The sequence below is a fragment of the Equus quagga genome, chromosome 19 (assembly GCF_021613505.1).
Source record: "Equus quagga isolate Etosha38 chromosome 19, UCLA_HA_Equagga_1.0, whole genome shotgun sequence".
Lineage (NCBI taxonomy): Eukaryota > Metazoa > Chordata > Mammalia > Perissodactyla > Equidae > Equus > Equus quagga.
Window position 1 is genome coordinate 42,735,163 of NC_060285.1, and position 21,025 is coordinate 42,756,187.

The 21,025-nt window shown below is 39.3% G+C and overlaps 1 protein-coding gene across 1 annotated transcript in view; it reads left to right on the forward strand.

Annotated features, from left to right (window-relative positions):
- The first annotated feature begins 610 nt into the window (after positions 1 to 610).
- The window catches only part of KCNC2 (potassium voltage-gated channel subfamily C member 2), a 185,599-nt gene continuing 165,184 nt past the window's right edge, over positions 611 to 21,025 (forward strand). The window contains exon 1 of the mRNA XM_046646734.1: positions 611 to 1,446. Within this exon, the coding sequence (XP_046502690.1) occupies positions 769 to 1,446 (678 nt within the window). The 5' untranslated portion in view covers positions 611 to 768. The remainder of the gene's footprint in view (positions 1,447 to 21,025) is intronic.

Consider the following 21,025-nt stretch of genomic DNA (forward strand, 5'->3'; position numbering starts at 1 on the left):
CCCTTGCCCAAGTAATAATAACAACAATAATGTGAGAAGGAAATTGGATCAGTTAGAAGTCTCCTTGGTGAAAGGCAACGGCAGGCAGATTTTTGGCTGTGACTTCTGCGTTCCGTCTTTTTGCCTGGTCCGGGAGGGAGAGTCGGGGTGAACCAGAACAGGTCGCGCAAAGGGCGCTCCGAGTGGCAGGGACAGCGAGCTGTCCAGAGTGCACCGAGGGTGCGCGTGCATGGGGCTCTCCCCCAACACTGCCAAGTTGCCCCCGCCAAAGCTCCCAGCCTAGGAGAGCTGCCTCCAGGCCAGGGGACGGGGAGAGAGAGACCAGGGCGCAGGAGAGAGAGAGGCAAGGGCGGGAGAAAGAGGGTTAGGAGGGAGAGATGGGGGGTTTTCGGAGGGGGGTGGTTAGGGGCTGGGAGCGGGTGCCACTTGAGAGAGGACAGAGGGGAGGGAAGGTGAAGGGTCAAAAGATAAATGGGGGAGAAAGGGGAAAGGTGTGAGTCAGGCAGAGGGTGTGGCGGAAGGTCAAGGAGGGCTTGGACTGTCGTCTCCTGACTTCTCGGGCAGCCTGGGAGAGGTGTGATGTGGGAGGCGGGGACCGGCTGGGCGCAGATCTCCTGGGAGGCTCGGTCGCCCCTGGCCCGTCTGCCAAGCGCGCACCTCGGGGCTGTTGGGCTGGCAGCGGGGTGGGGGTCACGGTGCGGCTCTGACGGCCGAGGTGTTTAACTTGGCGCTGTGTTCGCCTCCTCCAGTCATGTCTGAGCCACAGAGATGGGCAAGATCGAGAACAACGAGAGGGTGATCCTCAATGTCGGAGGCACCCGGCACGAAACCTACCGCAGCACCCTCAAGACCCTGCCCGGGACGCGCCTGGCCCTGCTCGCCGCCTCCGAGCCCCCGGGCGACTGCCTGACGGCGGCGGACAAGCTGCAGCCGTCGCCCCCTCCGCTGTCGCCGCCGCCGCGGCCGCCCTCGCTGTCCCCCGGGCCGGGCGGCTGCTTCGAGGGCGGCGCGGGCCACTGCGGTCCCCGCGGCGGCGGCGACCACCCCGGGGGCGGCCGCGAGTTCTTCTTCGACCGGCACCCGGGCGTCTTCGCCTACGTGCTCAACTACTACCGCACCGGCAAGCTGCACTGCCCGGCCGACGTGTGCGGGCCGCTCTTCGAGGAGGAGCTGGCCTTCTGGGGCATCGACGAGACGGACGTGGAGCCCTGCTGCTGGATGACCTACCGGCAGCACCGCGACGCCGAGGAGGCGCTCGACATCTTCGAGGCCCCCGACCTCATCGGCGGGGACCCTGGCGACGACGAGGACCTGGCGGCCAAGAGGTTGGGCATCGAGGACGCTGCGGGCCTGGGGGGTCCCGACGGCAAGTCCGGCCGCTGGAGGAGGCTGCAGCCCCGCGTGTGGGCCCTCTTCGAGGACCCCTACTCTTCCAGAGCCGCCAGGGTAAGGCCGAACCGCCCCCTTCCCGGCTGCCCCAGCTTCTCCCAGCTCCTTCCCCAACTTTCTGTTCTTTTCCACCAAGGGCTCTGGGATGGGGTAGTGGACAAGGGAGCACGGCTCCCTCACGATGAGATTAGAGGCCCATGTGGCGCCAGGTAAACTCAGGGACCCTGGCCCCCATCCTCCTCGCCCACCTTCATCCCCCTCCTCCCCTCCTCAACTCAAATTGAGATTTCCTGTAGCAGATGGGGACTAAAGGGAGAAGTCGACTTCTCTGTGCAAGTCTGACTGCAACCTTCTCCTGAAGCCCATGTCGCGCTTTGGGTTTTTCCTGACTCTTGTCCCAACGTTTCCTTTAGCTCGGATGTCTCTTTGGGCCTTCTGGTCATCCCATTTTGACATTTTCAGAGAGGCCCGACACTGCTTCACGTCCCAGTCACCCAAAGCAGTGGCTCCAGTTAGGGATGTCTCTGCCAACAGAGGAAGGGGAAATGCAATGTATAGACGTGGCTGGGGATGGAGGGGGGAGCGTGTCAGGAGGTTCGCTTTGTGAAGAAAATCCTCCCAGTGCTGTCTGGGCCTGTCTCCTTCCTAGGGAGGAGGGCTGGGACTGATGGCCCCGTGTGCTGACCAGCGACCCCACCTGCACACTGAGTTTTAGGGTCTGGCGCCTTTTCCCCAGGGCTGCATCTATGTTTATTACAGATTGAACGTGAATTAGACGCTTTTGTGATCCTAGTTTAGTTCAGTTCTCTAAATCTGAATAATTTAGATTGTAGCAAACTTTGTTGTACTCTTTAGATTGCGATCCCATCCTCAGTTTTTCTTTTCAGTGTCTGGCTTGAATAACAGCTTAAATTTAGTCCTCGACACTCCAAATTAACTCTCAAAAATTCCATGAAGGGACTATAAAAGTAACTAATAATGGTTTCTTCAGTTTAAAGGAAATAAAAGAAATATAAATAACCAAAAATTATACAGTATGTGAATGGGTTTTAATTATATGTGAGAATGGAGTACTGTATTTAGTTAAATCTTTGCAACTGCATGTGTCTGGTTTGTTTCTGACACCCAGAAAAGATACCCCCCGGGCAGAAAGGGGATTCTCCCAGCCTCTCTTTGGCTCTGTCCTCATTATTGTCTTCTGTATGTCAGAAGTCTCTGCGTCTGGGATACTGTGCAGCTGTCTAGCCACTAACTTGTCAGAAGATGTGCTTCTGATGCCACTTTAGAAGTCTGAGGATATGTTTTGTTTTTGGTGTGAAACAGAAAATGAAAGAGACAATTTAAAGCATTGCTACTCTTTTGGATCTGGTATTTAAATGCATACATAAATTCCAGTATGTCCACATTCTCATATTTGAATGTAGAATTAGTAACTCCAACTCTGAAATCGTCCTTTTAAGACCATTCTATAAGTTCAACAAGAATTGGTATTCAGAAAACCAGACAAACAAGTGCATATTTATTTAAATTAAATCACAGACTCATGACCACTGCATCTGTGTTTTTTGGATTCCAGCTGAGTGCCACAGTGCTTTTTCCACTTGGTGGATAACAAGGTAATCTGAATTTGTTTTCAGGCTCACCATGTGATTTTTTTTTTCCAGATCGTGTGCTATAAAAAAGACAGAATGTCTTAGTATCTTTCCTCATGATAACATAAATTTTATTGTAGACCAGATTGCATAGCAAAAACTTTCAAAAGGTGTTCAATTTTTTTTTATTGCCATGGAAATTGGTTCTACTGATTATTGGTCAAAAGGTAGACCATTAACTTGGAAATAGTTTTTAAAAATCTTAGTAATATTTCATTTAATAATGTTAAGGATTTGACCCGCATCAATTTAGGGAGGAAAGACAGCAGATAAGTTAGAGATTGACACAAGGTCAGAGAGCCATTAGAAGCAGAATCAGCTGAGGATCATAGACCTGGAAAATTTCGTTGAGGTCACCTCATGAAACCCTTTATTTTATAGATGAGGAAAATGAAGATTGCAGATACTAAGTGAAGGCCAAGGTCATACAGCAAGTTAACAGCAGAGCCAAAATTATGCTGGAGGTCTCATGATGTCCTCCCCAGGCCCTTTCCACCACAACCGCTGATAACTGACTGTCTCGCCTGTGAAATCTCTGCAGATCGTGCTGCTCTTAAGCTCTAATGCAGCATTAGCTATTCACTAGCATTCTAACTTTGAAAGGTCATTGATGACTTTTTTTAATATATATATTCCAGGACTTTGGCTGATAGAATTTTTACCCTGCACCACCCAACATTAGGTGAAAATATGGGATTCAAATGAACTTCTTAAAATGAGCCCTGTTTGACCTTTCCATTTTTATTGACCGGTTAATATGTGATGTTTTGCTTTCTTTCAGATTGGCTAACATTTGTGGAACTTGTCTTTAGGGAAATCCCTTTTCAAATTATTAGGGACCGCCTAAAAAGGAGCAATCAGAAGCCATTATTCTATTTAAATGTGATTTAATATTTTTATGTGAAAATTTTTAGTTCAGATGATGGCCTGACAGTGTTATCTGGTTAGGTTGACAAATAGAATTACATCGGGAGGTCGCAGCATGGCATTATATTTTGCATGGACATGATTCTAAGGAGTCATAAATTAGTTACCAAAGGGTTTGCTTCAGCTGTGATCCTACTGCCACGTCTCATTCTTAATAGAAGTATTTAACTTTTATAAATCAGCTTACTGTTTTTTCAACCTTAGTTCATTTTTTATTGATATATTTGAGATGAACAATTTTAACTGTCTGAATTCCTTTGTCAATTTGTTATACCTTTTTCATAATTTTCTTTGTCCTTCCCCAATGTTGAGGACTTAGGCTCAATTATATAGTAAATGTGTTTTATTTCTAACTTTTATGATCTAAACTGGCAGACTGAAACAACAGTGATAGGAATTGAATAATTAATTGAATTTTACAACATTGTATTTTTGCCTTTTGTTTGGGTTGGCATTTCCCCCTCCTCTAACGCTTTTTTTTAAAAGATTTTATTTTTCCTTTTTCTCCCCAAAGCCCCCCGATACATAGTTGTGTATTTTTAGTTGTGGGTCCTTCTAGTTTTGGCATGTGGGATGCCACCTCAGCACGGCTTGATGAGCGGTGCCATGTCCACGCCCAGGATCTGAACCGGCGAAACCCTGGGCCTCCAAAGAGGAGCGCGAACTTAAGCACTCGGCTCCCTAACACTTTTAATTTATGATGTAAATACATACTACTTGAGAGGTCTAAATTGCTCAATTAACTTGGCAAATAAGTTTATATTTTATACTTATAAATTCTTAAGAATAGTATTCAAAAATAGAAATTTATAAAAATTCAAATATAGGTTGTCATGGAAACCTGTTGTGGCGAAAATGAGGAGGAAAGAAAAGGAGAAATTATTTATTCTGTTGATGCCATTGAGTAATATTTACAAATAGTAAGAAGCAAGGATGCATAGATGTATTTGTGAAAATGTTGTGCATTGTATATTTCCAATTCAATATGTAAGTTTCTCAAGGAAATGAAGCTTGTATGTGCTTTCCTCTGAACACATGTTATAAGTAAGTGGACAGATGCCAGGCAGAAATTCTTTGATAGACCTTCTAGATTTTTTAGAAGTCAAAAAAAATATTATAAGGGCAAAATCCTGGATTCAAAATATTTTAAATAATTTATCACCCATATTAAAGAGCTGAGAACAGTTATAAGTTTTTCCTTCTCCTTCTTCTTTTCATTTACTTTTTTTTGGGGGAAGAGGGAAGGTGATTAAATTAGGTTGTGTTTTAGAGTGTGGCTATTTGTTGGTGACATGTGTATCTTTGATTACCTGCTAGACCTCTTGTTACTTTCAAAGAGCATCTTAGAAAAGAAAAATAAAAGAATAACTGCCATGGAAACATATTTCAGGTGTTGGCTTTTGGGTGTGGGTTGAGTCCATTTCATATATGTTCTCTGGACCTTTATCTAGAATACCATTATGTGTGGGTCATCCTGAAGTATACAAAGATTGTGAGAGTGAATCCATCATTATTTTTAATCTTGAAAATATTTACTTTATTAGCATTTTAAACTGTTTTATTTCCACAGCATTACTAAAATATACTCCTTAAAACTATTAAAATTTAAATTTTGATGTCTAGAATTGGATTCAGAATTGCACATGTTTAATTTAGTTTTAATGGGCCATTTTTTCCTCTTCTTCAAACCACCAAACAAAACAGGAAACAAATTATCTAAATAACTGTTTGCTAGCTTTAAGTGTAACATTTATTTTAGAAAACTGTAATAAGGTAAGCAGATTTTGAGTAATATTATAGTAAGATTAAAGAAAGAAAATGCATGAATTCTTGTTTTGTAAGCATTGCTTCAGTTGAAAGAATTAATGGCCAAATATATCTTGTTCATAAAATATTGTTGTCAATTATTAAAAATTGTAGGACATTTATTTATGCAATGAATATTGATTATGCAGTCACTCTAGGCCAGAAATTATGCAAGATCCTGGGAACGCATGGAGGAGATGTATTCCTTTGCCCTCCGTAATGTCGCAACTCTATTTATGACAAAACATTTCCTAAAGATATTATCTATTAAATTAAAAACTGTAGCAAAATGACAACAAACAAAACTCTAGAGATGTTAAAGATTAGTTTTCCTCAAAAAGAATCTCACATGGAAATACTGCCTGATACATGCAGGAATAGATTCCATTTAGAAATGATGGTATTAAACTATTGTTTGTCTTTATTTTATTATGAGAGTGTTAGGCTCTTTTCCTCTTGATTGTTGAGTTTCCAAAGTGATTTATAAGCTCTCTCTTTGCAATATTATTTGAGAATATGATGCAGGCTTTATTTATATCGAACTACTGAATTTTGGGGGGTTTAGTCAAATGTGTTCATCCCTTTTATATTAATTAAAAGTCATGGCCAACCTTGTAATAATGTAAATCCAAACTTCTGACCCTTGAAGAGTCTACTCTAATAGGCTGGTGTGTCTGCATTGCCATGGAAGCATCTAAGTGTCTTTTGACCTTTTCCAGGCCACTAACTTTACAGTGCACAAGTAAATTTAATTTTATGCTTATATTCTGAGCATTGTATAAGATCAGAGAGAGTACCTAACTCAATACATGATTAAAATAACTGAGTACAGTAACTTCAATAGGCAATTGCGTATTCAGTAGGATATTTGATCACAAGTTAGGTGATCTGATCCATTGCTGGGCATCAGCTATCCCAAAGGTCAACATAGTTGGACAGATTAGGTATGATTTTCTCCTGAAATATTTTGCTAAGAGCTCAGTTGTAGACTTAAGTTGACAAAACTACATGAGAGTCAAGGAAATTTTTCCTCTCTGTCAAGAAGCATATTTTCAAAGTAACTGAAAACAAGGAAATGTGTAGGTTTATATAAAAATATAGGTCACCCTTTCCTATTTGAAAATATATATCATTACCACTTATTTTTATCACTACAAATAAAGTAAATGTGGTTTTCAGGTCTCATATTTTTTGAACTTGTGAGTCATATCTCCTTTTTATCATGGCAACCTTTAAAAATATGTCTAAGTGAAATAGTAAGGGACATTAATGGACTGATAAAAGATAAACACAGATCTCCAGAAGGAAATATATACCGGCAACGTAGTCTAAACAGTAACCATCAATATATTATATAAACTTAATTCAATTCTGTTTGAAGTATGAAGAGCTTTTCTTTTGGAAGAGCAGTCAAATTTTTTTTTTTTTAATGACAAAATAGCACTGCTTTTTGCTTTTTCTTACAGGTTGAAGGGTGATGACTAATTTTAATACTCTGTAGTCAATATTTTCACAGAAAGTGACTAAAATGTGGGCGTTGAAGGAGAAGAGAGCAGGCGTAGAGAATATATGGAAACATTGGGTAAATGCCTGGATTGGGATCTGTGGGACCTGTGCCCTAACCTGATTTCAGCCCTAGCTGTGTGACCTTGGAGAATTCATCTTCCTGAGATGAATAATGAGAACTTCCTTAAGAGAACTTCATCTTCCTAAGCCTTGGTTTCCCTTGCCTTATTCTGAAAGAAAAAAAAATGGGGCTGACACATTGAACTAGATGGTATCCAAACTTCTTTTCAGCTCTAACATTTTGAGGTTTGGAAGGAAAACCAGGATACTTGGTGCTTAAGATCCCTGGGGGCAGGTGGGGCAGGACAATGTGTCTGTACTGGTTTTGACGGTACTCTAAGGACCATCACACTAATAAGGTAAACCATTATAAATTTTGTTTTGTTTTGTTTTTTGCATTTATAACTGTCTACACTTTTTTCCCTACAGCTGTTGGGTGGCTGCTGCTCTGGTTGCCATAGAAACAGGTTAGCTCCTAGCTTCCTGTTTCCATTGAAAACAGCCTTCTCTCAACCACGTATTGATCTCAGGAAATCATTTTGCTGTGGCTCTGTCATGAAACCCATAAAGACGATTGGCTCTGCCATTTCCTAAATCTAAGCTAGTGCAGGTGTCCACCTGCACCCACAACGATAACTGATTAGATCATCTCAGTTTTATTTCCATCTGGAAAGTGCCTTGTCAAAGACACTACCCTTTCCCCCTCCTGTATCTTATACAGAAGAGAAAGTCTTACTCATTTGAGGATTTACAGATACGCCTAACACATTTAAGTGTTTACAAAATAGTGTCAAGTTATTCAGTTCTAATCTCTTTCATAACCCATTCTATCAGAATAAGCATGGAGAATAGTATGCTTTCTAGCAAATCTCATAAATTTATATTTTAATGTACTCAGTGAAGAATATTTCAAGATAAGTATATTATATAATGATCCATATTTCTCTTTTGAGAAAATAGTTTTTCTATTTCAGGATGTACTTACTTGCATAAAAAGAAGATATGTGTTTATTATCATAACATAGATACATAGAATATGTTTATAAAATTTTTATATGAATCAGCAGTGAAAGAGACTTGTAAAAATTTGGCTTCAAGTTTCGATTGGCATCATTTGTGTTTGTGTGTGTATCATATGTATCCAAAACATATACTCTTTGAAGAGGACTGGTGACCGGATGTGCGACAGACTTCTGGTGTTCATGAGATCTTGCATTGGAAGGAGACCGGTGGTCATCTGGCACAGCTGCCTCCGTTCACCATGGAAGAGGGCCGCCTTGTTCACAGCTATGGCTGGTTGCTGACGGCGGCAGGACTAGAATTTAGATCTCATTTCTGGTGCTCTTCCCATGCAGAGTTGATTGCTGAGTCTGCGGGTTTAACATTGGACGCACAGATTTTAGCTCTTGGGAGGAAGCAAGCATTTAGGAGTGGTTAGGGTGAGCTCTGCCCTCTCCCATGTCCTATTGTTCAACACTAGCAGAGAAATCAGCTCTGTTTTAGGTATTCACCTTGTTTCCAGATCCCCCTTCAGATTCCATTGCTGCTTTCTCTACCAGTTCTACATCTGTCTGTTCTGCTACCTTTAAAGCTTCAAAACTAACCCGTCCGCGCACTTACCTCCTGTTTTTTTTTTTTTCCTTCAGCTCATGATCTCTATGAGGGGAGCTACAGAAGTCGTGTATAATAGGCTTCAGGATAGATGTAGATAATTAAGAAATAATATGATATTCCCCTCTATCCCTTTATGTGTGTGTGTCTTTTGTAATATGATTTTCTTCTCTTGTTTGATTTATTGTCTTTGGAATGTTTTAATGCAACTCTGGTTACGTCTATTGGTGATGGCTAATGTACTTTGTAGAGCGTTGTCTTCTCACTTGTAATTAACCAAATCAGGGTGGGTTTACACAGAGATAACTGGTGAATTAGAGGAGGGGAGATGTTTAGAGTTGTTGTTAAGATCTGCAAATGAGGGGTGGCCGAGTGGCATAGTGGTTAAGTTCCAGGGCGCCACTTCACTGGCTGGGAGTTTGCCTATTTGGATCCTGGGCACTGACCTACGCACTGCTCATCAGGCTATGCTGTGGTGGCGTCCTGCTTAGAAGCACTAGAAGATCTTACAATTAGATGCACAACTATGTATTGGGGCTTTGGGATGTTAGCTCAGGGCCAATCTTCCTCACTACACACACACAAAAAAAGATCTGCAAATGAGACTGGATGCTGTTGTTGTGAGGTCAGTAAACACTGGGAGGCAAAGCTTTTCATTGAACCTTTCTTTAATGAATCATTACCCAAAGGTGGTGAGCACTGTGATGGGAGGTAAAGCAGCATCATAATTTTGGGAGTGTCTGAGAGAATGCATTTCACAGAAGTCAAACAGAAGAACTTGGGCCACAATGTTGCTGGTGATATTGGGAAAAAAACTACTCCACCATTTCTACAGTCACTAGACTGATCTTACCTTCTGAAAGTTGGTAATGATGAGGACATCTTTGTCAACTGACATTTCCTTGCTGTTCCGTGTATTAAGAAGATCCTGTGTGGACACCTCAGTAGTGTCTTCCTCATTTTCTGTTTGCTATTGGATCTTATAGCTTTGCTTTTCTTTATGTATCTGATAACATTGTTGACATCTTTAAAAATTGGAGCAAAGGTCTTGATAGTCTTTCTTGGCAGGTGTTCTGTGATTTAGTCCCAGCGATGGAAGGTGTTTTCCCTTGAGTTGTCCCTATGGAGAATTACAGAAATGGGGATATGCTGCTTTTTGGCCACAGACATTCCCTTACTTTATACCATTACTTTGCCCAGAATTTTTAAGTTGTTCACTAAATGATAAAATGCAAATACATTTTTTATAAAATAAAGTGATTTTAAATAGTATTGTCAATGTATTTAAACTATATTGTTAATCCTAAATTTAACACAGCATGATTATGAATTATATTTAAGCAAAAACTGTTTGGACCAATATGAACTTTTTTGTTGAATGATTTGTCAGATTGGGTTCAATGAAAGGGCCAGACATCATTCAGAGCTTATGTAAAATTTGTGTTTGTACTTTCAAGTTATATAACAAAAATTCAGATATTTGATTGCTTATTTTGGTATTTTTATGCTTATTGATTTAGCATAAAATGCTGTTTGCTAAAAGTGACTGTTTTTTAATAATTGTATTGGAAACAATGGCAAAGTAATCATAGCAAGAGTAAGCTTCCTTACTATTTTGACATATAAATTTGGATAAAATTAATAACACTATTTAGGAAAACAGAACAATACAGTTATTATGATTTTATTTATTGTTTAAATTTTCCTGCTTCTCTCTTGGGGTGAGCAATGAGAGGGAAATTATTAATTATATTTATTAAATTAAAAAATTATTAAAATATCCTTAATAAAAACTTTCATGTAAATTGAGTAGGAAATGGACAGACTAGAGCCTTAGCTGACTGACCCTTTTCTGTAGAATCTAAATTGAATGTAAAGTGGCAGTAGCATTTTATTTTTTTTAAGCCATTGGAACTTTATTATCAGGCCTATCACAGTCATGTAAAATGATTAGGGGTGCATCAAAGTTGAAAAATTGTAGTTGTATCATGATGGATAAACATTTGTGAGCGTATGCTTAATTCCCAGGTTCATATTGGTATTGTGCTTCCAAATTTAGAGTACAATGTTAGAGATATAGAATTCAAGCAAATGAATGAAATCAAACATATTTTAATGCACTAATAGGCTTCAATAACATTCAAAGTTGATTTGTCTTAATGCAAAAACAGAGTTCTTTAATTAAGTGCCTCAATTTCTTCTGTGACTCTGCTGCTAAATTTTTAGTCATAACATGTAAGTGCTGTTGGTTCTTTCTTTATTGTTTTTGTGTGAGGGAAGATTAGCCGTGAACTAACATCCGTTGCCAATCTTCCTCTTTTTGCTAAGGAGGATTGCTGCTGAGCTAACATCTGTGCCAATCTTCCTCTGTTTTATATGTGGGATGCCCCCACAGCGTTGCTATCAAGTGGTGTGTAGATCCGTGCATGGGATCCCAACCCATGAACCCCGGATCACCAAATCAAGCATATGAACTTAACCACTGTACCACTGGGCCAACTCCTTGGTTCTTTATTTTTTTTTTTAGTTTCGTGATTATCTTCAAAATCTGTTTTCATTTTTCTATTTGTGTATCTATCGATTTAATTCATCTCTGATTCGGCTATCTTAGGTGGTTTCTTGGTAACGTTTGTCTTCTAGAAGGAAGTGGAGTTGTCAGAGCACTTGACTGTGCTTCAGCACTGGGTTTCTTTGCCATGACCTTTGCGTTTCCTCTGCCTTGGTTTGCATTGACCAGTTAGTGGAATAGTGTGTTATCTCCAGGCATTAGTACATTTATCTCTTAGCTGAACCAACTGGAAGAGAATCAAGCATCAAAGATGAAAGCTTTTAAATGCTTTTGAATCCCTCAGCTAACAATTACTGAGCTTCACCTATGACTGGAAGTAGGGTGGTACTGAGAATCCAACAAGAGTTTTTGGTGTCTTTTAGTTTAAAAAAATTTGAATAAAAAAAAGAAGGATTAAAATTTGGCATTTACCTTCAAGACACTTGTTGGAAAAGGACTATACGTCCATGGTTACAATATAATGCATTGAATACTCTAATAGAGATATATATTGACATAGTGTGGACACGCAGACTAGGGAGGGACCCACTCTCCTATACCAAGGAGGTGACATTTTAGTTAACTTCGAAAAGATAGGTGTTTGCCATCAATCACGGGGAAGGTCAACAACGCAGTGTGCAAGCTTGGAGGCTTGAGAGAGAACGCCATGTTGTGTGTACGTGGGGTGATAGAGGGACCAGAAGGCGGGAGAACAGGCTTGAAAGGTAGGCAGCGTTGAAACTTGGAATGAAGGGACCTCTGGGCTTATAAATGAGATTTCCTAATGAGATGTAAGATGCTCAGTCCAGAGCAGGACAAAACAGCATTATTTCAGTTTATTCCAAAGTAGTGGTTCTGAAAGTTACATGTGCTTAGGAATAATGTAAGATGATGACTGAAAATTTTAATTCCCAGGTCTCACTCCAGAGATTCTAATTGAGGAGGATTTGGATAGAATTCAGAACAGGTGAACGTCTTTGGGGTTGCAGTTGGCTACTGGCCCAGCACGTCCCAGTCCTGTGCTGTGCCTGCTGCAGAAGCAAATGCATTTTAATGATGAATTCAGAGAATGATCGTGCTTAGACCAGGGTTTCCTGCTGTGTGCTTTGTAGACCTATGGTGCTCAGAGGCTAATGGGTGTTACCCCTCAAAAGAGTTCCATGGATGGATGAATTTGGAAACTAGTCTAAAGCAAAGTTAACTGGGTTTTTATTTTTAAATTTTATTTATTATTATTATTTTTTAGATCTTTTTAGGGTCAAAGAGTTGAAAGACTTGCTGTTGGTTTTGAGGTGGGAATTATTGCTAAGGGCTGGACTTAGTTGGCTGAGTTTGAATCCTGCCTCTACCACTTGCTTGCTGAATAACTTTCAACAAGTTGCTTCTCTAAGCCTCCTTCTTTTCCTTTGGCCTGGGAGGTAACACTAGTATCTGGCTCAAAGCATTGTTATGAGGGCGGACAGAGCATATTGATGTTAAGGATCCAGAATAGTACTGGTTCTATAAATGTCAGTTGTATCATCATCATCATTTTTTAGGGCAAGTATTTATTATTTTGGGGGATGAAGTGGTTGCAATAGCCCAACTTAAGGAAGCTTTCTGGCATTTAGAATGTTTGGGAAGAAATAAGTTGTCTGTCCCTGGTATTTTTCATGTGGATACTGGATAACTGTCTGGGAAATTGTAGAAGTAATTCTACCCCTCATGAATAAATAGTAATTAATTAGAATGATATCTAACTTGTATGTATTATATACCAAGCATTTTGTGAGTGGCAAGGTGAAAGCCTATTTCCTGCCTTTAAGAAGTCTGTGGTCTCTTAGAAGACCACAACACAGGGAAATGATAGTGCCGTGTCATGGGATCTGCAGCAGAAGTAAGCGCAGGTTGCTTGGAGGTTAACATAGTCTTGCGAAGGTAGGAAAAAACTTCCTGGAGGAAATATGTCTCTGTTGGCACCAGAGGCTGAAGAGGAGATAGTCAGACTTTCTAGATAGATAGAAAAACCTAATCAAAGTCCTAAAAGAGAAAGAAGGCAAGGCCTGTGCAAGATACTGTAAGTAATTCAGTGCAGCTGCAGTGTTGTATAAGGAATGGGGAGATTGGCAGGAGACAGAAGCTGAGATTGGATAGAAAGTCTTGGTAAGCTCTGTTGAGAAGGTCTGGTCTTCCTCTTGTGGTAATGGGGAGCTTTTGAGGGATTTTCAGCAGAGCGATGGCATGCAGATTTGTAATTGGGAATATCCTTCTGAAACCTTTGTACCTGAAGAGGAGATTGGGTGGGAAGGTGAGTCCAAGTTTGTTAGGAGGGCTGCCGGTTAGCAGGTTATTGCAATAATCCAGGTAAGAGATACTGGTGACTGGAACTAAGATGGAGGACAGAGGAAGGAAGTAAAATGGACCTAGTTAAAGTGGAATTGTTGATTGATTAGGTGCAGTGAATGAGGCAGAGGAAGAAGGCAAGAATGTCTCTCTATTTTCTGTTTGCACAATAGGACAAGAAATCTTTATGACTTTTTTCTAATTCAAGATTCAGTATTTATGTGATTTTAGAATCTGGCTTCTCAGTAGTTATTCTTTCTTGGGATTTAAGATTATAATATTTTGTATTATGTTTTGTGATTTTTCTTTATATTTCAGTACCAATTACCCAATTATAGGTAGCTATTTCATAGATTTTATAGTTGTGAAATTGCGTGCAAAATATGGCCCTTAACATTTTTGGTTATAGTAATTCACCACCATTAAAAGGTGGTGAGGAGTAAAAAGTCCTCTGTGCAAGAAATGTCAACTTTGCATTGCTATTATTTTGGTTTAAAGCCCAAGAAAATAATATTAATTTTTGCATAATTTCTCTGAAATGGGGCTGACTATCCAATGTTGTAGCTCACGTGGACTCCAAAGCTAGAAGCTTAAATTGAACTAGGGATTAAAAAAAATACTATTAAGATTCTGTGGCTCCAAATACTCCTTGGAAAATTGCTTTAAAATAATTTTTTCTTTATATAAAAGCCCGGGAAGGGGCAACCGTAGTGAGGAAGGAAAATAAAAATGAAAACAGACACCAAAGGAGTTCAGTTGGGAAGAAGACGGTGACTTCAGATCCAAGGCGGAGTAATTCCTTCCAAAGCATGAATGTGCATGCATGAGGTTTGGGGTGGACGTGAATTCTGGGGAGATACTATTCAACCCAGTACACTGACTTTTACATTGTGGCAACACATTTATAATATCCAATACATCTTTTATTTTCTGATTTCTTCTTTTCCTTGTCAATATGTTCTCATTTAACGGATACAATGTTGTCATGAATCTTTCCAAAGATACTACTTAGACAATTTTTAAAGTTCTGTTTTGAACTCTGATTTCTCTATGGATATTTTTTCTATTCTTTCATCTTTGTTCTTTTCTATATTCTTGATTTTCTTCAAATATCTTTTCCTTTGAGAGAGGGTGGGGGTGATCATAGTATTCTGTGGGTAGGTAGGCAGAATCATGCAGAAACCTAGGGTTCCCTTCAGGGTGGGTGAGTAGGAGCAGGTGGGCAAACTAGGGACCCTCTCAAGGTCTAAGGAAGAAAGCTTTCTTGGGAGATAGGACTTCTGTGTATTTTAGTTAATGCGGAGTGACCTTTCCCTCTTCTTTTTCTCCATGCGCTTTGAGGAAATCTGAGATGCTAAGAAGTTCGCTTCACTTTTCTCTGTCACACCAGCACACGTAATTAGGAACGATCTTCTCTTCTGTTGATTCTCTGCCTAATTTAGAGAGATGTTCTTGCTGGCTTTATCCTGAGGGAAATTCTGTAGCCAGTCACTCAAGGAAATAAGAGACCTCCAAGTAGATGTCCACAGCCAGCTCCTTGTTGTAGTGCCTGTTGCCTCTAAGTTTGAGGGTCCTCTAGATTCTGGATCTCCTTGGGAAGAATTGGACCAGCCCCCAGAAATGCTCTCTCCTGCACCCATATTGAATCCATTCTCCCCCACTCCTCAACTCGTATCTCCATTATTCCAAACCCGTCTGCTTTATAGCCGAGTATTCCTGGTTCAGTGATAGCATCCTTCCCTGTTTTCCATCCCTGTGATTTGTTTTCATTATTTTTAATGAGACTTGGCCAAGGAGATGAGGTTTACTATCTTCCATTAGCATTTGATGATATGTGTATAGGCTTCTTGTCCATCCTACTTATGAACTTGTATGTGGGACACCAGCTCATCCTTATTGTTGTTGTTCTCCAGAGTTGTGAACAGTGTCTGGTAGTTTTCTCAGTGGGTTTTTTTTTTAATCACCATCTAAATAATTCCGTGAGTTTCCTTGTCTGCAAGGATGTATTCCTCTATGATTCTTCCCTACAAAGTCAATGTTTCTTCTTACCTTCTTTGAACCCACCTTCTTTATTCACTTTTTACCCATTCTGGTCCCCAAATCTCAAATTCTGGTGAAGAAATTTAAAGCCTATGTGTAGTGTATAATTTTATCGTTTTGCTGTAAGAAGCTTGTTAGATTAACATTAATACAAAATCTCAGAAAATTATCACTTGGAGAACAGTGACACTTTAATTTGTCATCTGCCCACTGAGAATACATTGTAAGTACACGAACTTTGATGGTTTAACAGATGTTTGTGGTACTTAAAGTCCTCAAATAAAGTAACAGCATTATGTTGAAACAATGTTTACATATAAGTCTGCTGTAATTTTTTACACAGAGACTTTGCCAGTGGGACCAAATGCTTAGTCCCTATTGTGTAGTCAAGCATCTGCCTGATGATACATGATAGATGGCACTGATTGTCCTGCTAATTACGTGGAGACTGGGCCTTCACTAAAGGATGCTCTGTCCTAAGAAAAGATACTGAAGAATGGATGTTGCAGCAGCAAGGAAATTAGACAAGGAGATCAGGAAAAAAAAAGATTCCTATTTATCACAGTATTGTTATCTCATTTCATTTAGTAAAATAGAAATATCCAAAGGTGAATTTTTCCCCATGCTGTCTAGAATACACTTTATCCAACCAATGCAGTAATGAAGACCATTATATCTAAAACCTAATTATGTCTAGATATTCTCTCTGAGCTTTGGCAAATATAAAGACTGAGAAAGGCACTTAAAGAAAATATGTATTATAGTAGTCATGCAAATGGAAGGAATGAGGAAAACCTTCCTTTATACAAACATATGGTATATATTGTATAGATTAGGCAAATCTGTATGCTTTTTAGGAAAAACCATCGTGAGATAGTAGATAAAATGAAAATTATAAAATACATTGTAATAGTCAAAGCAGAATAATATTAGAACGAGTTTATGGTTTCAAGATGAGGGATCATTGTGGTTTATTTATTTTTAAAAGAAAAAGTATTTTTAAATCATGAAAGTTAAATGTTCTTCTTATGGACAATTGGGGAAGTATAGAATATACTGATGAGTAAAATAGCCCTTTTATCCCCCCAAAATTATTATAAATTTAGTGTTTTTATTTTCTCTAAGATAATTCTAATGATAGGACTATGGAGACTTTTTAATCCCATATTTAATCTTTGCAATCAGGAACACAGTGCCTTTCCATTTTATTCAAATCTGGTTTTAGATCTCAAAAAAGAATTTCATAGCTTACTTCATATTTGTTCTACATGTTTATTTCAAACGTTATTACTATATATTTTATGTTTAGTTGGTATTGTGAATGGAATCTTGCTCTCCATTGTACTTTAACTAGTTATTGATGGCATATGAGTAAGCTACTACTTTTGGTATGTTAATCATATGTATAGTTATTTTACTGAATTCTTATTGATTAAATTAGCATTTCGGTTTGTTATTTTAGGTGTTGTGAATATACCACATATGTAAATGATAATTAATTTTATATTTATTTTTCAGGAATAACTTGAGTATGATGTATTTTTGTGGATCTTCTTATGTCTGAGGATATCTTTCTGTTACATTCACATATAAAAGTTTTCTTGGCTTAGTATAGAACTTTTGGATACGTGATTTATTTCTTAAAATCTGCAGTTTCCATCTGATATTTAGAAATAATAAAATGTAGGAAAAAAGAGGATAGGGCAATTCCTATGTGTTGTAAGCACAGGCAGGAGCCCTAAACAAATGGTGGCTCCAAGAAGGACATGAGCTAAAAGATAAAGGAAGAGTAGGATTTCACCAAAGGAGAGAAAGCATTTAAAAATGGGAACTAGAGGGAAGGAAGGCCTAGAGATGAGGTTGCAAAGTGGATTGGAAGGACTGAAGGAAGCTACGTGTGGCGAGGTGGTAGAGAGTGGACGGGGAGCTGTGGGAAGAGGGCTGGACAGCCTGGAGGGCCTTGTGGGTCATATGAAACTTTATCATTTTCACATCGTTTTTCTGTTTTTTTTTTTTAAATAAATCTACCTATTGGTATAGCTTCACTCTCTTTTTATCTATTTTGTCATCTTTCATCATTTTTTGTGTTTTCCCGTCTTATTTTGCATTCTTGCAAAAATTCCTAAGTAGTCTTTGTATATCTGATGATCTCTTTTTTTTATTGCAGTGTCAAATTTGTTCTTTTCTATATTCAACAGATATTTTAATTTTCTACTGTGTTTCTGGTTTTCATACATTCTTTTACTAGATTGCTTGGTTCTTTTCCCATTTAAGTCAGTGCTCACTTTTTCTGAGTGTTTGCTTTTCTGTCTCTTCCTCACTTTGGTCTTGGGCAAACTCGAGGTGGGAGGCTCTGCAGGGAGAACTTGACTCTCAGTCATCAGGACACCGTTCCACGCACCTCTTGCTGCAGCTTCCACTTCCACATCCACCCTGATTCTACAGTTCTCTGGGTCCCTTCCCCCACAGTTTCCCTATCCTGCCTACAGAGGTGGATCTATACCTAGTGATGGAGTGTAGCCAAGACTCAAAATTGTCCTGAATTTCCTCATGATCCAGTTTTATTCTAGCATAATCTCCCTTTAAGAGGCAGCATATTGTGATGGCTAAGAGTGTAGACCTTGGCAACAGATAGACCTGGATTTGGATGTGACCCTGCAACACATTATTTGCATGGCCTTGGATGATGTAGTTAATTTCTTTAAGTTTCTGTTTCATTGTTTGTAGAAGAATATCCTCATGAGATAGGTATTGTGAGGATTAAATAATATGAGAACTAAATGAGATAATGCATTTAATGTGTACAGCAGAATGCCTAACATAAAATAAGCCTTCTATAGATGGTAGCTACTATTATGTGAAGCTTAAGGGCAGGCTGATGTGCAGAATCTTTGGTGAAATAATTGGTGACATCTATCAAATGTGTGTTGTTTGTCTAGGTCTGGGGACAGGAGGGCCTCTTGTCATTGGATTGTAGGTAGAAAATCCAGGAGACTGTGGGAGAGAGTTTTGAAGATTATTTGTATTTTTGTCAATTTATCTATGGAGCACGGCTGACAACTTTCTGTCATTGCCTTGACCATATTTCACTAAGTTTGGATCCTGTGTTGAAATGAAGTAAGATAACATTCCTGCTCCCAATGCCTGCTTCTCTGAGGTGAAGGTAGTGAATGATCGAGACCCATAGGGGAGACTGAGATCACTTTTGTTTAATGAATTGCTGATGCCTAGAACAGACTGGTACACAGATGTACTCAAAGAAGTGTTTTCTGACAGCCTGGCTGACTGCCTATTTCCTAGTGGAGGGGAGTACTTACGGTATGCAATACTCCGAAGGCATCTGCTGCTTCAACCTGCAAATGCATGTCTGAGGGAAGCAACTGTAAGCCTCTTTCTTACAGGGAACTATCGCTCCCTGAAGGGTGGTCAGACAATAAGGAACAAGGCACAGGAGTAGCCCCAACCATTGTTACCCTGCTGGTAACCGGGCTGGCAACTCTCCATTTCCTGAAATATCAAAAGAGTAACAATGACTAGGGAAAAATATTGTTGCAGAAGTAGAGTTCTCCCTCTTACTAAGTAGTTTCCATTCCTTGAAAGATTATTGGTAGACTGATTCTTGGCTAAAGTGTTTTTCCTAGTCAGAGGTAAGGCCTGCACCAACAATAACTTTTAAGCTCAAGAGAGCTTTCAGATTTCTCTAATCCTCGTCAGTATCCACACCCCTCACCCCCATTTCAAGAGTTCCAGCACAAGTTGCTACGAACATCGATTCTTAACTATTCTCATCAATAGGTATTTTAATTGTTATAAACTCTTCCTGGATTCTGGCATGTTGTTAATTTTTGTCCTGAATTTCCTGGGCTATTGTAATGTGTTATCATTATTTTATGTTTTTATGGCTGTAGGGTTGCCAGATAAAGTACTACATCTAGTTAACTTTTAATTACATATAAACAACAAATAAGTGTTTCTAGTTTAAGTGTGTGTACTAAATTAAAGGTCATATTTACACTAAAAATTTTATTTCTTGTTTGACAAAGTTTAGGTATTCTGTATTTTTATTTGCTAAATCTGGCAACCATACATTTTGTTTTAAAGAGAATTCAGAAAAAAAATTTTGGTGCTCTCGTTTTGCAGTTTTTCTTGCTGTTTTAGCATTAGTCCCAATCCAAATCTTCTGACAAACACATTCATTGTGCCGGACAGTGTCTGCAGTCGCTCTAGCACTAATTTCTGAAGCAGTTAGTGCTCAGATAGAGACAGATAACTCCTCCAGCTGTCTGGTGTGGCCACTGCCGGAACAACAGCAAAGACGGCTGGGACTCTGCCAGAGGTGATTGCCCTGGTCCCAGAGCTGTAGAAAGGGTAAAATTTAATATCGTCTTCATCCAAAAGTTATTGGCCCAACATACTTTAAATGACCCTGTATTTTTTTTCTCTTCTGTTGGCTTTTATACAACTTCTGTTGGCATGTTGATAGCCTCTTCCTAGTATATTTTCCTCAAAAGAGGTATGACTATTGCAAAAAAAGAGGGCTTTTAGTTATTACTAAATAATTGCACACAAAGACTGCATTATTTGAGAACAACTCAATAACTGCTAATGAACTATACAGAAATCCATCTTTTTATTACAGATATATTTTTAAATATATGGATCTATGCAGTCTTCTGGAATTTGATTTCTCATAATTTTCATTTCTAGTCTTCAGGTTATTATATTTATGTTATTACTTTTAGTAATTAGATTTAGTAATTATAGTTTAGTAATATATAGTATATGTAATATAATACTAGTATATTATATATTATACTAGTAATATAACATAATTTAGTAATTATATTATGTTCTTACTTTTAGTATTTTAGACACGCAAGAGTCAGGGAGTGTTTAAATTAAGCAGTCTGCTCCATGATGTACTCTGGGCAAGGTGGCTCCTTGCCTCTGCCTTCAGTTTGGTTCCACAGTCATTCCCTTTGGCTCTCACTGTGTCTCTTCTGCAAATAACTCTCCTCACAAGCAGCACCAGCATGCCCTTCTATGAGCTCCCAGGACTCAGTAAGTGAGGAACAAGCCAGTGAAGGGATGCAGCCAAGAAAATAAGGACAAAGAAAGAGGTTGGAACAAAAGAGCACATCCTATAACTATAATTCAGTAAGAC